This window comes from Magallana gigas, chromosome 8 (assembly GCF_963853765.1).
Source record: "Magallana gigas chromosome 8, xbMagGiga1.1, whole genome shotgun sequence".
Lineage (NCBI taxonomy): Eukaryota > Metazoa > Mollusca > Bivalvia > Ostreida > Ostreidae > Magallana > Magallana gigas.
The window spans coordinates 29643328-29660067 of record NC_088860.1 but is presented as its reverse complement, the minus strand read 5'-3'; the positions used below and the strand labels follow the sequence as shown (position 1 = coordinate 29660067).

At 35.3% G+C, this 16740-nt stretch overlaps 2 protein-coding genes across 2 annotated transcripts; one reads left to right on the top strand and one right to left on the bottom strand.

The window, feature by feature from the left end:
* Positions 1-759: 759 nt before the first annotated feature.
* LOC105337434 (uncharacterized) lies at positions 760-7355 on the bottom strand. Its single transcript, XM_034474568.2, has 7 exons — positions 7199-7355; positions 4454-4597; positions 4187-4290; positions 3323-3434; positions 2052-2217; positions 1585-1782; positions 760-1142 (listed from the first exon to the last, which is right to left on the bottom strand). Exons 1-7 carry the CDS (start codon positions 7208-7210, stop codon positions 904-906), a joined length of 975 nt encoding a protein of 324 aa, XP_034330459.2. The 5' UTR covers positions 7211-7355; the 3' UTR covers positions 760-903.
* Positions 7353-15851, top strand: LOC105337433 (calpain-5). Its single transcript, XM_034474567.2, has 13 exons — positions 7353-7508; positions 9619-9797; positions 10041-10172; positions 10344-10552; positions 10690-10882; positions 11328-11524; positions 11861-11938; positions 12107-12287; positions 12461-12574; positions 13210-13412; positions 13515-13651; positions 13802-13938; positions 15050-15851. The coding sequence occupies exons 2-13, from the start codon at positions 9627-9629 to the stop codon at positions 15227-15229; spliced, it is 1932 nt and encodes a 643-aa protein (XP_034330458.2). The 5' UTR covers positions 7353-7508; positions 9619-9626; the 3' UTR covers positions 15230-15851.
* Positions 15852-16740: the final 889 nt, after the last annotated feature.

Below are 16740 nucleotides of genomic sequence, written 5' to 3'. Positions count from 1 at the left end.
CATTCAGTTCTAATCAATAAATTCTATGTAAATGTGTTCTAAAGCATTATTTTTCAAGGAAACTTATTCATAGATACCTTGTAAATAGTTAGATTTTATTTGGTAAAAACAATTCAGATATTTTTTGTAGTCGTACATTTTACGTATTCCTACGCCAGAGTTCGATATAGTCTCATTCAACCAGGCGCTCGGCTGTCTCCGTAAATCTCTGACAAGCGGAGTCTTCTCTTGCTTGTCAGAGATTAACGGAGACAGCCGAGAGTCTGGTTGAACAAGACTAGAGTTCAATATTGCTTGGATCCATACAATTTCTCAGAACTATTTCAATTACTGATACTGATTTCGATTATTGATACATAGTTTCATGGAATTAGTTCTTTGAATATTACACAATATGATTCATATTTGGTTTTCACGAAATTCTTGTGGGAGAATTCATGTTATAAAAAAATTGCGTAAATCAAATACATTTAGGAAACTAAATTGCCATGCAAAATAACATATCCTTGATTTTAAAATAAATGATGATCCATAAAATCAACTCCTTTTACACTGGTGCTCTGATACATGTATAAATAGCATGCTAGCCATGCATGAGCATACATTTTGAATCTTCAAGTTAAGGATCAGCTATTAATTAGTTACTTTTACCAATCCCCCCTCCTTCCACTGAAGTCTTTGTGTAACAGCTTATAACTGAACAGTACACGTACGTAAGAGGGATGGTTTTGTTCAGTCTATAATTGCAACAAATTACCCTGCGACACTTTGTAGCTCTACAGAATATGTATGACAGATGAATCTGTTGAGTCTTTCAACTGCACAGTGAACACAAACACCTTTGTAAAATTCTACTCTGTGTCAAGTTACTACACTGACGGACAAATTGTCAAATAAAGAGGACTAGTATCCAGAGTAAGTGTAACTTTGTTTCGAAGCTGCGTAATAGTTGTCTGGAGCTTGGTTTAGACTAGACGGCGCCTGGCCATATTTTTGTGACGAGTAACCAGTTCTCATTGGTCTTGAACTTGGATGAGATTTCTGCTTTTGGTTTTGTTTCACAATAGATAGCTCTCCTTCCTGTGCAAGCTTTTTCAAAGTTGTAAAATGCATTTTCATCAACATTTGTAAATCTTCCAAAACTACAAATTCAAAAAAAAAGATCTTTTAAAGAACATTTACATTGTTACTGATAACTTTTTCAACAATCATAGTAAAGTTTTACTGGATATATTAATAGTTATTTTGAATTAATGAATTTAAATAATGGAAATTTGTAAGATGATTTTCTCAATTAAGCTTCTGAGTTTTTGATGATCAAGGTTAAATGCTGACCAAATTATAACTGGGGTCTTTCTCAGATCCTAAAGAGAGACAATACAAGTCACAAAAATAAATCATCTAGTACTCAATACTTTCAACAATTCATATACCAGTATAAATAAACTGCATCTAGATTCCCAGATTTACGTACACTATGAAAGTCTGTTACTGGTATTTGAACAGACATTAATGAGAGATCATGTTTGACACCTCCCATGTACTTGTACTTCCATCTTATTTAAAATAAACAGAAGTGCTTACCATATCCTGTGTAAGGCTTGTCATCAGAGGTGTTAAGGAAGACATTCTTCAGTGTTTGTATCATGGCCGCCGTTTCCAGCACTCGTTCTGCTGGAGGTAACGATGAGAAGTATTCCATGTCCAGCTCATATGGATTCTGTGGAGCAGGGTATGTGTTGAGCTTGACTAGTTCAGCAATGATGTCATACAAGGTCACATCTACAACAAGGAATTAATCAGTGTAGACATAACGGAACTCTGTAATTATACAACGATGTACGGTACACGCATTAGCAAAACAAATATGCCTAAAATTATATGGCAAAAATTGTCGGGGACAAGATTATTTATTACAAATCTTGTACAGGTATGAATTTTTTTTTTTTATAAACTTTAAGTATTTGTTTAAACTGATTGGTTTGTTTGCTAAAAACTTTTGCAGCAATGTTGTATGCAACTTTCATGCTGTGAATTGCAGCATGTCATACTTCTGTCTTTCCAAGAAGCAGTGGATTTTAGACGAAGAGGACTGTCTTTTTCTGTCTCTACCTCGCCCATCAGTTTGACCAGGCGTTGGTGATTGGAGCGAATCCATACATAAGGACAGCTGTACCTTGCATAGCCTGCTATCAAGAACAGTGTTGATGTCTCATCCTGACAAAAAAACATCAAAAACACCATCAAATGTTTACCCTGATTCATTTCTGGGATACTGAACTCCTTTAAAAAATTTTTGTCAAATATGAAATCACAAATGTTGTTTGCAAAATAATAAATGTTAGAAAAAAAATGTTGAAAATGTTTTCCTTTTAGTAAGAATGCGTAAAATCCAATTATCTGTAGTCAAAATGGAGATACATGCAGATGTTAAACTATATAGACATCTTCAACAAAGTGTGTAGCTTGAAATATACCAGAAATTGTGATTGAACAATACCCAAAGAAGTATATTAACTAACTCTTGACCATGGTCTCGCATTGAAAATATTTTTGATAAAAATGCTTTGATATAAATGCTTCAGGGCATTGGCAACATTCCTGGTTTTTGTACTACATTTCTTATAAATTCTTTGATGATTTGATACATGTCTAAATAGGTAACAACTAACACCAGACCCCCCTTTCCATCTTTTTTAGAAAAATAATTTCCAATTTTGCATGATTTCAGAGGGTCGATTGTCATGGTCATTTTTGGATGGTATCTGATATCCTGGTGAAAAGACCTCTGTATAAAGATATAATAGAACAATACATGTATTCAAATATTTCTAGTCTATGGCATAAAATACATTGATCATATTGTCCACTAAGCAAAGTAGTTAAATTATGCATTTCTACAGGCCTGTTCTACATTCTCATCACTGCCTGATCACTGTCAGTGTCATTACCATAAAATATTGAAGAAAAAGAATTGTCATGAAACCTTTCTCACATTGTTTTAAAGTTTACTCTTAAGTAATTTATTTTTCTCTTCTTTAAGGCTGGCATGAACCTTTCTGTCCATTAAAGAACAACATCACAATATCACTAATCTTAATTACACTGTTGTTTTCTTCTTACTTACCCTTTAATTCAAGAGATTTACAGGAGATTACTCCCATAGAAAAAAAAAAAATCTAGGATGGTAAATGTAATTCATTTAAAGAGAAAACGCAGGCACAGAATTTTATATCTGGATTACTTTGTTACCAATGCCCTTAATTAATTTTTCTCTGAAGTTAATAAAACATGAATTTCTGCTTCAGTTGAAAGCACATACTCCAGGCTGTGTCTCCGAGTCACTTGGTGAGGCAGGAGGTAAGCCCACTCCCTTAGGAACCGCTGCTGTAGTCAGATTCATCTGAGATCTCATGGATATTAACAAAGACCTCCTGCAGAAAAGTTTTAATAAAACTCTAAATTTAATTTAATGAAAATCCATATAGCAAGTTCAGAACTATCAAAGTTTAAATACTATTAAAATAATCAAAATTAAAGGACTATGTGCAGTATGGTCAAATATCTGCCCCCAATTTTAACCAATTTTTAAAAAGTGTCGTATAAAAATCAAATCTTTATCAATCATTTTACAGTGGATGCCTATCACTTTAATTTTGATTTTAGTCATCATTCGCTATTTATCTATAACGTCAACTAAATGACCTAATTCCTGCAAATTTGTAAACAAATGAAAGTATTTTCATTTTTGCTTTATATTTTGCATTCTGAAGTATAGAGCGCAGGTCTGCTCAAGTACGATTCTAACATATTTTTTTCTTCAGATAATTATACACTTTATACTAAAAAATGGTACTGAGCAAGCCTGCGCTCGATGTTTTCCAGTCGAAAAACCATCGAAAAACACCCATATTTCGCTACAAAACATCAGTTTATCAAAATTAGGCAATCTTCAAGACGTCATTTCTACATTATGACGTCACTGAAGTGATAACCTTTTGCACCCTTATTTTTAATATGATTCTAACTATCTTCCACCTTATTTTTAAAGCACTTTAAAAAACTTTAATTTTGGGGCCAAAAATGCATAAAACCGCACATAGTCCTTATCAGCCATAAGGTCAGATTATGGTTATTAAATGACATAGTAAATGACATGTAGTAGTCATTACAAAAAAAATCATACTTATCATATGGCAGATTGTTTGATGTTAGGCTGCCACTTCGATTGGGATCTTTAAATGTGGAAGCTGATTTTACATGCTCTAGAGTGTGAATGTACTGGGAGGACTATGTAGACACAAAAAAATGAAGATGAAAAGTATAATAATAAATACACACTGGTGGGATTCATTTAATATGATACGTGTACTTGGATAAAATGTCATAAAGTACAGTAACTGACCACAATAAACAGATTTAAGCCGGATTATGTATATGTCAATAAACTTACTTTGGGTTCATTTAAAACACTTATAACTAATTCTTCTCTTCCTCGCAGGTACATGGCAAAGTTCTTGAATCCTTTGATGGTGCCAAATTTCAGTAATTCTGTTAAAAAGACCTGCAACCGCTTCTTCAAAATACTTTCTTGCCTCTGATGATAAAACAATACAAAATACATAGTGTTGTTTGTTTATTGTTCTTGTTATACTACGAAACCTAATATCAAGTAGTTAACCTTATGATGGCAGCTATAGTCTGAGTACCATTTCTCGCCAGTACATTGTGACGTCATTTTATCAACACATAAAATTATAGATGAAAATTGACGTCACAATGTACTGGCAAGAAATGGTACTCGGCGAGAACTGGTCGCATGCCAGTATATATATACAAAAATAAATCGTATAATATACCAGATTAACAAAAATTCCAAAGATCTGCAACTTGCCACGATTGTAGGCACTAATCTCCCTGCCAGAAGTGGCTAAGATTAAAAAAACAAATATTTCTTGATTCAAAAACGTAATCTAAATGTGTTTTTGATATTAAATGGAGAATCAATTAATAAAAATTCTAATTCTAATTTGCTGAAAATTTTTGTTGGGGTAGGACCAATTTTTATGGGTCGGTTGGAGTACATCGAACAAATCCAATGCAACAGCTTTGAAAAGGATATCGGCGGTGGGTAATTATGGATGGAACTGAAAAAAACTTTCAAATATCAAAGGTTGAAAGAAAGTGAGGTTATCATTTTTGACAACACCTTAGACATGACATGCAGTATTAAAGACTTTCCAAGTGACACTCCAACATATGTTCGTGTGAGTTCTGAACTGGTGTAGTGGGATGGGAGAAATAATGAATGACCAGATCAGGATTCGAACCCGAACTCCCTGAATCTCTAGTTAGGTTCTCTACCAACTGGGCTCTGGTATTCGAACTGGTCTGACCCTTAAAGGTCGCTGTTATCAACCTGTCGGTTTACCTCAGGTAAGTTCAGGTGGGGGTAGAGCTTAATTGATAAAGGAAAGAAGCTCAGAGGAAAACATGCTCACTTGTATATACATGACTTTATACACATCCAGTGTTAAAATGTTCTCAACAGGGCATCCAATATGATCCAAGAAATCATTGTATCTATATATGTACTAAGAATAACACACACAAATTGTTGACCGTTAGATTTAATAAAAGCATGAATAACCATGTGCAACTGGGGCAAAATCTGTCTTTTGTCTAAACAAGTTTCTGACGGGATTGACAGAGTATTTATCGCGATGTTTGATGCAATATACGATCATCGAAACCTTCTCAAATACAAATGCAACATACATTTAAATAACTTCTCCGTTCAGGTGCTGATGTGCACAGTAATTTCACCAGATTACAGTACCAGAATTGTCTGGTATTTCTCATTGACAAAGAAATCCATATATGGTGGACACAAAATTTGTTGTTATTTAATTTTCTAATCTTAATTATTCACAAATGAACATCATAATTAATAGGACTTTTTCATAGATGATTTTGATAGAAGAGCTGGGTGATCAGCGCATTTGGTGTGGTACGTACATAAACTAAGCACATCGAGTACATTTTTAATTCATTCAGTAGAAATCTAATCTCTATCAACTTTAGTTTCTTTTGATTACAGTGCTTATAGACATGGCCTTTTTTCATCACAGTATGCATCAAAAGTTAATGCATGATTGTTGCAAACACTGGCCTGGTATAAACAGGACAAGAAAACGAATGTCAATCATTTTCTAACATCCAATCTGGGGTCCCAATTCAGTTGATTGACAGGGGTACACTGAACAGGTAAATTTGAAGGCAGTGCTTATATTCTCAGTCTTCAAATGATTTTCTCCCTTAAAGATCACCCCAGTCTCTTTCCCAGTAAACCTGCCAGTTCCAGGGGTTGGCAGGGCACCACATTTACCGGTACTGGTATATATAGAGAAATAATAATAGACTAGACCCAAATTCCAACCTGGGCCCTCTTTAAACTTGGGTGATCTTCTAGGGCGAAGATTACTGTAAACCAATTTTTATTCGCAGCGACTTTATTTCGCGATAAACTGGTTCGCGACGACTCATGTTCGCGACCAAGCCTTATCTAGACCTGAATTGTTATAAAAACTATACATAAAGGATTGGTTTGTGGCGAGAAATATTCGCAACGACAAGGCTCTCGCTAACCTCTTGAAAATTTCTCGCACGCGAATAAAAGTTGGTTTACAGTATTTTTAGGGGTGAGGAAGGGGGGAAATGTGAAGGTAAGACAAATTTGACAATCGTCACCAGATAGGCTAGTTGGTAGAGCACCTAAATAGAGATTCAGGTCGCATTAGCTCAAATCACGCCTTAGTCCATCAATATTTCCCCCATCCCATTACATTTGATGCCATGCCAACCCCTGGAGCTGACAGATTAATTCCTGCCAAAGGAAAAGCCTGGGGAGATATTTGAGAACAAAGATCATTTACAGGGGTAGGAATGTGACAGTCAGACCGGGTTGAATTCCAGCTCGAACCTCGGTCTGGTCCGTCATTATTTCTCTCATCCTGTTACACTGGTAATCAAAATATCAATGTTCAAAGATGAAGTACAGTGGTGGGAACAGAAATACGTTTTATACATGTCTTAACTTTCAGTCTGTGCTAGGAAATTTCGTCCTAATGCAATATTCAAAATATTTTGAATTCGCCGACTTAAATTATCTTTTTAATTAATGATGATGATATCTTACCGCAGCATCCATACTGAAGGCTAATGTTGTTGGTCGTCTTGTTAACTGGTTCCCTTTCAGGCCAGAACATTCACTCAGTCGATATTAAACCAACCCGAGGTTTACCGAATAACCCATAATAAAAAGAGTTATCTTCCTTGGGTAAACAGGCTCTAAGACGCAGTAGGCTATAGTAAGACGTATAAGACGCAGGTATTTCAAATATTTGCTTCCGTCAACATAGATTCGATAGAATGATATTTGCTTCCGTCAACAACTGATCGCGGCATTTGATTGAAACTGTTGTTATTGATTATTGACTGAGAGAAAGGTAAGTTATTTACTTCACACCAAATTAGCGTGATAAATGATTGTGCCATGTGTGTCATGAACAGATGGACACACCCTGTGACTTCATGTACAGAGAACGCAAAAAGTACCGGTACAGTCATACAGTACATGCACTGGCGTCGGAAGCAAATTGAAAGTGGGGGGGGGGGGGGGCTGGACTAATTCTCAGAAATATTGAGAGAAAAAAAATAATTCCCAAAATCATGGAAATCCTAATCCGGGGGGGGGGGGGGGGGGGGGGGGGGAGGTATACCTGTACTTCCAAAAACAATCTTTTACCAAATCATGAAATTCCTAATCCATTGGGCATGTTGGGGGGGGGGGGGGCTAGTTTACCTCTGACTCCAACTTTTCAATCTTTCAAGGTAAATTTAGGAACAATTATCTTTGCTGCGAGAAAAAGTGGGGGGGCTGAACCCTCTATGATGCTATGTACCTAATGGTTAAGTCTAACTTTGCAAAAAAAAGTGGGGGGGGGGCTAAGCCCCCCCGGTTCCGACGCCTTTGACATGTATTAGTATGTTTTACGGTGCGACCGTTGGTGCATGAGCACAGCATGTGCTCAAACAATGTATTATGATTAATCAATAAAAATATAATTAATAACGTTAATTAATTTGATTGCAAAATAAGATAAAACATATTTATTTTTCAGGAAGTTTACATTTAAATTCATATAAGATTTGTTATAAGTAGAACAATAGTTCAATCTGAGATACAATGTTTTTGAATAATAAAGATTTTATGTAAATGTTCATTGCAGTACTCTATCTCCTCTTTTAAAGTGATTGTAACGAACGCCAGCTCAACCCCTTTTTTTGCAGTAGACATTTTTTCTTAAACTTACATACAAAAATTGACTTATCAAAGAGCCCCCCCCCCCCCCAATGTTAATATTTTTTTTTTCAATTTGCACATAGAAAATCAACTTATCTGATGGATTTGCCCTCTCCACTTTTAAAAAAAATTAATTTTTTTTTTTAATTTACTCTTAAAAAAATTTGCTTATCATATTATAAAAAAGAAATGGAATTCCCCCCCCCCCCCTCACATTGGGATTGGGAGCATGTAATTAATGGAAGTGAAAATAAAGAAACCATTGAGCTGCTAAAGAGCTGAAGTATTAGAATTTTCTTTCATGAATTTGAGAATTATCATTTTTTTTTCTTTTTTACTTGTAAAGATTTTTTGGGTAGAGGCTGCCATCTACCCACCTAACCCGGTACCCCCTTTTAAAAAACGATGCTGTGTGTATGTTCCTGGAAATTAACGTTACCATAATTAGAGTGAATAAAATAAATGTTAGCATTCATCCAAATGAGTGCAAGTTACAACTGTTTCCTACAACTGAAGAAATGTCCTCATTCTTTAGCTTTGCAAGATTTTGAGAGGAATTTCATCAGATTTACAATAACTTAAGTTAGTGTTATTTCCCCTTATTGTGACGTCAAAGTTCACGTTGGTTAAGTGTCGTCTGACTTTGTAAATTAAAACTCCCCTGAGAAATAAAAGTACGCGAGGTATACTGTTTTATTTACTTAAAAAGCATGATGTTCTTAAAATTACACATTTATATGTACTTTGATTCTCGTGAGAACGTGAGGTTGGGAACCATTGGTACTATGAATTGTGGGTCAAAATTTAATGACGCCGAAAAAATTTATCGGATCAATGTGTAAACCTTTGTGACGTCACTCGATTATTTTTGATTGAGAGTGTACTTAGGTGAACTTTAGAAGTACCATTGACTGTATGTCGTATACATTGTTATTGTTTTTATTGTCTTGCTGATTCTCATGAGAGTGTGAAGTGGTGAAAATTGCCATGATTACAGGGAACTACTGGGACGATTAAAACAATGCATTACTGGTCCGTTTTACTAAGGCATGTATGCAGGCTTTACAATTATTATAGATTTATATATTATTAGTAAACAAGTTTTGTAAAGCTTTAAGTACTGGTATGTAAGAGATACTGAATCTAAAATGTCAAATCTTTGGGGACTATTATTTCAACATCAGATACTGCATTAAACTCTGTAAAATTTCTTCTCGGGTAATTTAGTATTCATGCTGCGTTGTGTGTTTCAGCAAAGAAAATGTCTTGCTTTGGCTCCACACACACCTACAAAGGGCAAGACTACACTAAACTGAAGAAAGAGGCTCAACAGAAAGGCACTCTTTTTATAGATCTGGAATTCCCCCCTGATGACCGATCACTTTTCTACTCTCAGGGCAAACTCGCAGATGTTGTATGGAAGAGACCTAAGGTAATGTGAGAAGATTTGGTTGTGTTGTTAGTTCATACTTGGAGCATCTCCTTAAGAGCTTTTACTAATTACCCGGAACATGGAAATTTTCCTATTGGTTAGTTATGGGAGAAGAAGTATATGTGTATATAAAACTTTATGTTGCATAGAATTATATTAACAATTAATAAAGATTAGAAAAATATATCCCATTGATGATTTGTCTACAATGTAACTAAGTCTCCTTTACTGATTTATTTAAAGCAAATATGTGAGAACCCCAAGTTTTTTGTTGAGGGAACTAGTTCTGGTGATGTCAAACAGGGACGACTGGGCAACTGTTGGTTTGTGGCCGCCTCTTCTTGTCTGGCCATTCACAAGGACATCTGGCATAAGGTGGGTCAAGGTCACTTGTAAACACACAGACTCAGAAAGCCATAAGAGACAATTTGGTCGTTTCCTTTAGCAAATATACTGATGTACATTACAGTAATTAGTGAATTTTACCTACTTATAAAAGATGTAAATATAAACAATAAAACGCTTTATATGACCGTATTATTTTAGGTTATCCCTGATGCCAAGGAACAAGAGTGGGATGAAAATAATCCCAACAACTACCAGGGGATCTTCCATTTTCATTTCTGGCGGTTTGGTGAATGGATTGATGTAGTGATAGATGACTTCCTACCCACACAAAACAATCAGCTCATCTATATACACTCTCAAACCAAAAACGAGTTCTGGAGTGCCCTGCTGGAAAAAGCTTATGCAAAGTTAGTACATGTACATATCCCTATAAATAAAACATGTATACATACAATGAATCTCTAATAAAGCTGTTCAATGGAATATTTATTGTTTATATAGAAGATAGTGTATTTTATAAGATATGCTGCATTGCTTTACTCAGACTGTTTGGTTGCTATGAGGCTCTGGATGGTGGGGAGTTGTCTGAGGCTCTGGAGGATTTCACTGGGGGAGTCTCAGTCACCGTCAACATGGTCAAACTAAACCTTGCTAATGACGCTCAGGAGCGGGCTGCACTATTCACCAGAATGCAAAAGGAGGCAGGAAGGAAAGCTCTCATGGCCGCCTCTATTCCTGTAAGTACATTGTATATCATCATGTCTATATTATTATACAAATGAGTTACATCTGTCCAACATTTGCTTTGATAAACTGTAAATTTTATTGATCAAATCTTTGTTCTGCAAATAGAAAACCATTGACTTATAAATTTCTTGAGATTCCAAAACAAGTTTGTGTTATCCATTGTGTCACCCCAATCAATCACACTCCTCCTGTGTTGGTGATGTTTATAATTACAGTACATAATTTTTTTAAAGTAAATATTTTGATTTCTCCGAATATTTTCATGGCTTCATAAGATTAAGTACATGTATATGAAACATGCACTGTATTGTATGGTTTATGCCAGCTCATTAGAGAATATATTCAATTATACCACTATAATTAGAACAACAGAAAATGAAGGTGAAGATCTTTCATTACTAATTACTAAAGATGCATTATTGAACAACTATATAGGCAGAGTCGTCTGAAGAAATGGAGGCGTCCACGGAGACGGGCCTAGTGAAAGGTCATGCATATGGTGTCACAGCCGTCAAAAATGTCGCTCTGGAAGGGTCCGGACTTTTCAGCTTCTTCAAGACTGAGAAAATTGCAATGGTTCGTCTTAGAAATCCCTGGGGACAAGGAGAATGGAATGGTCCATTTAGTGATGGGTGAGGATCATTTTACATCAATCTATGTATGATTTTATGATTAATAAGACTGTTGTTTTTAACTTCTATGTGATAAGCATTTAATGTTTAAGATGTTTTGTGTTGATTTAGTAAAACAGATATTTAAAGTTTATCCATTGATAATCATCATAACATTTATAATGAAGCATGAAGGAGATCAGCAAGCAAGAATTTTGAAAATTAAAGGTTGCGTCATGCAGAAATTAATTTATAGAACATCTGTACAGATTAAGTCAATTGCATGAACAATGTAACAAGAACCTAACGTATTGTACACTTTTAACAAATTGACAAAGTCTGTCAACTTACCTTCAGATCCCCTGAATGGCAGAAGATTTCAAAAGATGAAAGAGAAAAGATTGGTCTGACTTTTGAAGAGGATGGAGAATTTTGGTAGGTCTTTAGAATTCATAAACTATAAAACTGTAGTTAAACATGTTAACACACATCAAATCTTATATTTTGTTCATCATCAGCTAATGTTTTAGGAATGAAATTTGTCAGTTTAATAGTTATACTTGGAGTTTATAGGACTAATTATGCTCTCACAAATTTATGAAGGATGTTATTTGATGACTACTGCAAGCACTTCGTGGAGACTGCCATTTGTCGAGTGGTCAACACCTCCATGTTTTCTCTGAATAAGACTTGGCACGAGGGACTCTCTCATGGAGCCTGGAAATCCCCAGGGAGAGCTGGAGGGTGTATCAACCACAAAACGACCTTCGCCAGCAATCCACAGGTACATACATTAGGTCCTTCTATCTCAAACCCGGACCAGACTGACCTCTCCCAGCTAACCGCTACACTCTCTGGGGCAGACACTGTTAAAAATGTTCCCAGAATGCTTTACTGCACAGAATTTGAAAATGTGAAGTTCATACTTCTAAACTTGAATGTCAATCTTAATTTCAGTTCATATTTGACATCACAGAAAGTGAAGATGACCCAATGTTTCACTTGCTTCAAAAGAGCACTCGGTCAGCTGCGGGAAAAGAGAATGATACCATTGGATTCTCCATATTCAAAGTTTGTTTACCCTTTGGATAGCAATCTTTTTACAAATTTATGATGTGATATACATACATTCTGGTATAATGTACATGTTCCTGTAAATCATGACCCCCTGGGGCCAGCTGGGGTTCAGCAAGAGTCGAAGTTCAGAATTATAGTTTACTTTAAGGTGGTATGGGACACCTGTCGATATTAATGTGGATAAAAGTTTATTATATAAAATACTTTCACCAGTTTAAGAAATTTTTAATTTTACAATATTTGACCAAAAAATTTGTTTTAAACATTTCTGGAAAGGTAAAAATCTAAGCTTCTAAGATTCTAACTCATGACTATAAATACAAACTTAATGCTCCGACCCAGAATGGCTCTAAAAAAGGGCCCATTCTCTATAGCTTAAGTGCACTTGTTCTTTAAATTCTTCTACAAGATGGGCTATTCTATTCAGTCACTTCTTGTTCACTTCTTGTTGTCTTTTTGTTTCAAATCCCATCATCAATTTCTTTTGACTCTCAAATAATTTTTTTTGTAAATGTAATGAGAAGTTTTGACTGCTGAACATTGAGTATACATGTTTTAGAGTGATGTGAATACTTACTTTTATGAAACACAAAACAAAATTTAACAAATAAAGTATTCAATTCTTTAAGGTGGAGAAAAACAGAAGATGTCGGATTCATGACCATACCAAGCAGATGTTCGTAGAGTCCAGTACCTTTAAGAACAGTAGATCCATATTTCTACAGCCTGCACTGAAGGCAGGGAGATATGTGGCCATTGTGTGCACATTTGAACCAAATATTCAGGGAGAGTTTCTCTTCAGAATGTACTCTAGTTCTGCTAATAACTTTAAGTAAGTAATAGGTGCACCAATACAACTATGGTATTATATATTGACACTTTTGCATTCTATATTAAATTCATAATGGTATATGTATTATTCTTTTGATTTTAGGGAGTTAACTGTGGACAAGCCAGGGTTGGGGTGCCTGAATTTATGCTGCTGTTGTTGCTTTGGAGCAGGAGTGAGGCTGGTGACCCAAATCCAGATCCTGAAGGCGGAGGGGCTGGAGAGACAAGACGTTGGTTCTGGTAAATGTCTGAAAGTTCTGTTTGTCACAGTTCTCAGCAATCAATCAACTGAATTAAATGTCAGGCTAACAGTGATCTGACTTTTGGATGTTAAAATTTAAAGATGAAGAAGAGAACTAGAGGTTAAATGATAAATTTATGATTCTCCAGGTGCTGATCCATACTGTATTGTTTCTTGTGAGAGAGAGAAAGTCAGAACCAAGACTGTGGAGGATACAATAAACCCAGAGTGGAATGAATCAGTTATATTCTACAGAAGGAATATGAGGAAACCATTGAAAATTCAGGTAGCTTCATGCATGAACTAGTCTTGATGACTTTTGTTTATTGTTGATCTTTTATTAGGTCACAGGAGTGACTCTTTCATTTCATAACACCCTCACACAAACAAGCACACAGGCATACACAAACACACATTCACACATCCACACACACCTCTGCCGCATCTCTTGAATACAGTATTAATGTAAAGACCCGTATTGTTTTTATCCATGCATCATGAAGAATTTAGTTAGATAAAACATAAGACAACACTGCACAACAGATTCCTCCATTCAACATAGAAAACCTATGACCCGCCTCGCATGCATACCTAGCTTATCTTCCAAGATTTTGTTCTTCTATACATATTATCAATTGAAATGAACTGTAAGGTGAACTAAGGTGAAGCTTTTCAAAAAGCTGTATCTCAAGATTTGTTTACCTTCATCACCTATGATTTACTCCATCAACTCTCTCAGTCACTCAAGTCACGAGCAGTAATGTCTAAACTTCTCTAACTATGATTGGATTGAACAAGGGTTAGTCCAAAAAATTTGTTGAAACTTGTCAGGAGTCACTGCCTTTTAATTAATAGCTTCAGTCTATATAGTTCACTATATTTAAATTTGCTGTTGACGAAGTATTCATGTCCTACTGGTACTTGCACATAAAGTTCCCAATTCCCCCTGCCTTCCTACATATATAGCAGTGGCGTCGGAGCCAAATTGAAAGTGGGGGGGGGGGGGGGCTAGACTAATCCTCAGATATCTTGACAAGAAAAAAACCAAAAAAACACCTAATTCCCAAAATCAGGAAAATCCTAATCCCCTAGCCCCCGGTTCCAACGCCTATGTATAGTAACTGTTATACATTTTAAAAGCAAAACTTTTTAGATTACCAGACCTGACAATTTTATTGATTCTTAATCACATTTCCAATATTGTTTTTGAGCAAATGGTTTTCTTATCTCTGTTATTTTGCTTATCTCAGATGACCCTTGGCCTCTTGTTATATTTCTTTTACTCTAATTTGACAATTAAATCCTTCTTTTTTTACTACTTATAAGCATGTACCAGTATAAAATATGTAAAGACAAACCTACAACAGAAAGCTAACATTACCAGAATTGTCGCCTAGATTTGGAACAGTAATGTCATTCGAGACTCCTACCTGGGGAAGCATGTGTTTACCAGCACTGCCGACTTCATGGACAACATACAGACAGTGGAACTGGTGGGGAGGGGCAAGAACGGAGAGAAGAAGCCCGGTAAGCTGTACATCAAGGTCACCCAGAGCAGGAACCTGTTGGCCGTGTGAAGGGGGGGGACCTCTCATTGGACACCCCAGCAGTGGCAACGCGAGCCTCATGTTACCCAGTGCTTTGTGACACAGAATCTCAACTTGCTCAGACATGAATACTGTAATGTTTAGAATCAAACCTATTGGTACTGTATGCTTAATGTTCGTTTGGAATTTTCTAGGAAAAGCTTGTTGAGGTTTTGAAAACCTTATTATGGTGCTCTTACCAATGTGCGTCATTTTTACAGGTAATTTTATTCATCTTGCAGAAAATAATGCTGGTACAATGTATTATTATAAATGTTTGCCTTTATATCACTGTATGATACTGTGACGTTTTATACACAACTATAATACTCATACATGTTATTACTATGGGCTTCAAAGAAGAGTTAGCTTGTGTTCACATTGAGGTATAATTCTTTGGATAATGTATTATTTTCAATCAATTCTTCTCAGTTTTATAGTTACGTGATATTACTTTTGTTTTTATTCAGTACAAATGATGTAAAAGTAGATAGCTGTATAGGGATACATAATGTAAAATTAATTTTTTTCCAGCAGGGTAGCTATCTCACTAAACAGTGTCAACACTATTTTTAGTCCTGTGTCCATGACATTATGTTCAACTAAGTTTTGATGTCTTCTATTAGGTTTGACTTTAAATTTACTTGAATCACGGTTTTCTATCAAGCCTTATTTCTAAGAAAGAATTATACTTGTTGAAAAAAATTTTGGTTGTACACATGAATTTGGTTGTAAAGTAATTATTTTGCAATTTTAAAGTATTTTTCATGCTTATTTATTGGTTGATTATGTATGAGATTTATGAAATAGTACTGTATGCCAATCCTTATAGGCATAAGAAACCACCTAGTCGACACAGACTAGAGATCTTAACTGACCTTTGGTCTTGAGATATGAACCATATTTTATCTTAAATTTTGTTTATTATTTCAGTAGTATTTTTTCTTTGAATCCAAATCCTTGGTCTTTTATGTCTGGATTGACTTACACTGTTCCTACTGTAACCATATGTTTACATGTGTAGTAAGTACTGGTAAGTTATGAACCTTGACCCTGTTTGTTTATAGGCTCTTTGATTGTTGAGAAGTAAGCTCTGTGCAATAATATATGTAGAAACTTTGTATTGTAGCCTTTTATCCTTTAGCCTACCTGGCTGGCCACTGATATGTTCATTTCCTGTCACGGCCAATGTATACCTGTATCTACTGGGCATTACCATGGTACTTGTAGTGTAGACTCAGTCAAGTGTGGGGTAGCTGTTTTTGTGGTGGTTTTTTTCTTTGTTTTTACATTTTACTGTATAACCTGCCATTTTATAATTTTATAGTTTTGTTTACTGCTTTTGTTTAGATTTTATTTAAAAATAAAAATAGTTTTATTGATACACCAAACTTTTCTTTTTGAGAGGGTTTGCTTGTATTTTAAGTTTTGCTTGTAATTCAAATATACTTTTATACATATTCCCAGTTTGTTCCTCTAATATATCTCACTGTTGAACAAAA

Excerpts from the sequence above, each read along its gene's own strand:
- LOC105337434 (XM_034474568.2), bottom strand. Across the intron at positions 3,435-4,186 it reads AACAATCTGCCATATGATAA|GAGGTCTTTGTTAATATCCA; the intron begins GTATGATTTTTT and ends ACTTTTCTGCAG. Across the intron at positions 1,783-2,051 it reads TGCTTCTTGGAAAGACAGAA|ATGTGACCTTGTATGACATC; the intron begins GTATGACATGCT and ends TCCTTGTTGTAG.
- LOC105337433 (XM_034474567.2), top strand. The coding sequence starts at position 9,627 with ATGTCTTGCTTTGGCTCCACACACACCTACAAAGGGCAAGACTACACT. Across the intron at positions 10,883-11,327 it reads TCATGGCCGCCTCTATTCCT|GCAGAGTCGTCTGAAGAAAT; the intron begins GTAAGTACATTG and ends ACAACTATATAG. Across the intron at positions 11,939-12,106 it reads GAAGAGGATGGAGAATTTTG|GATGTTATTTGATGACTACT; the intron begins GTAGGTCTTTAG and ends AAATTTATGAAG.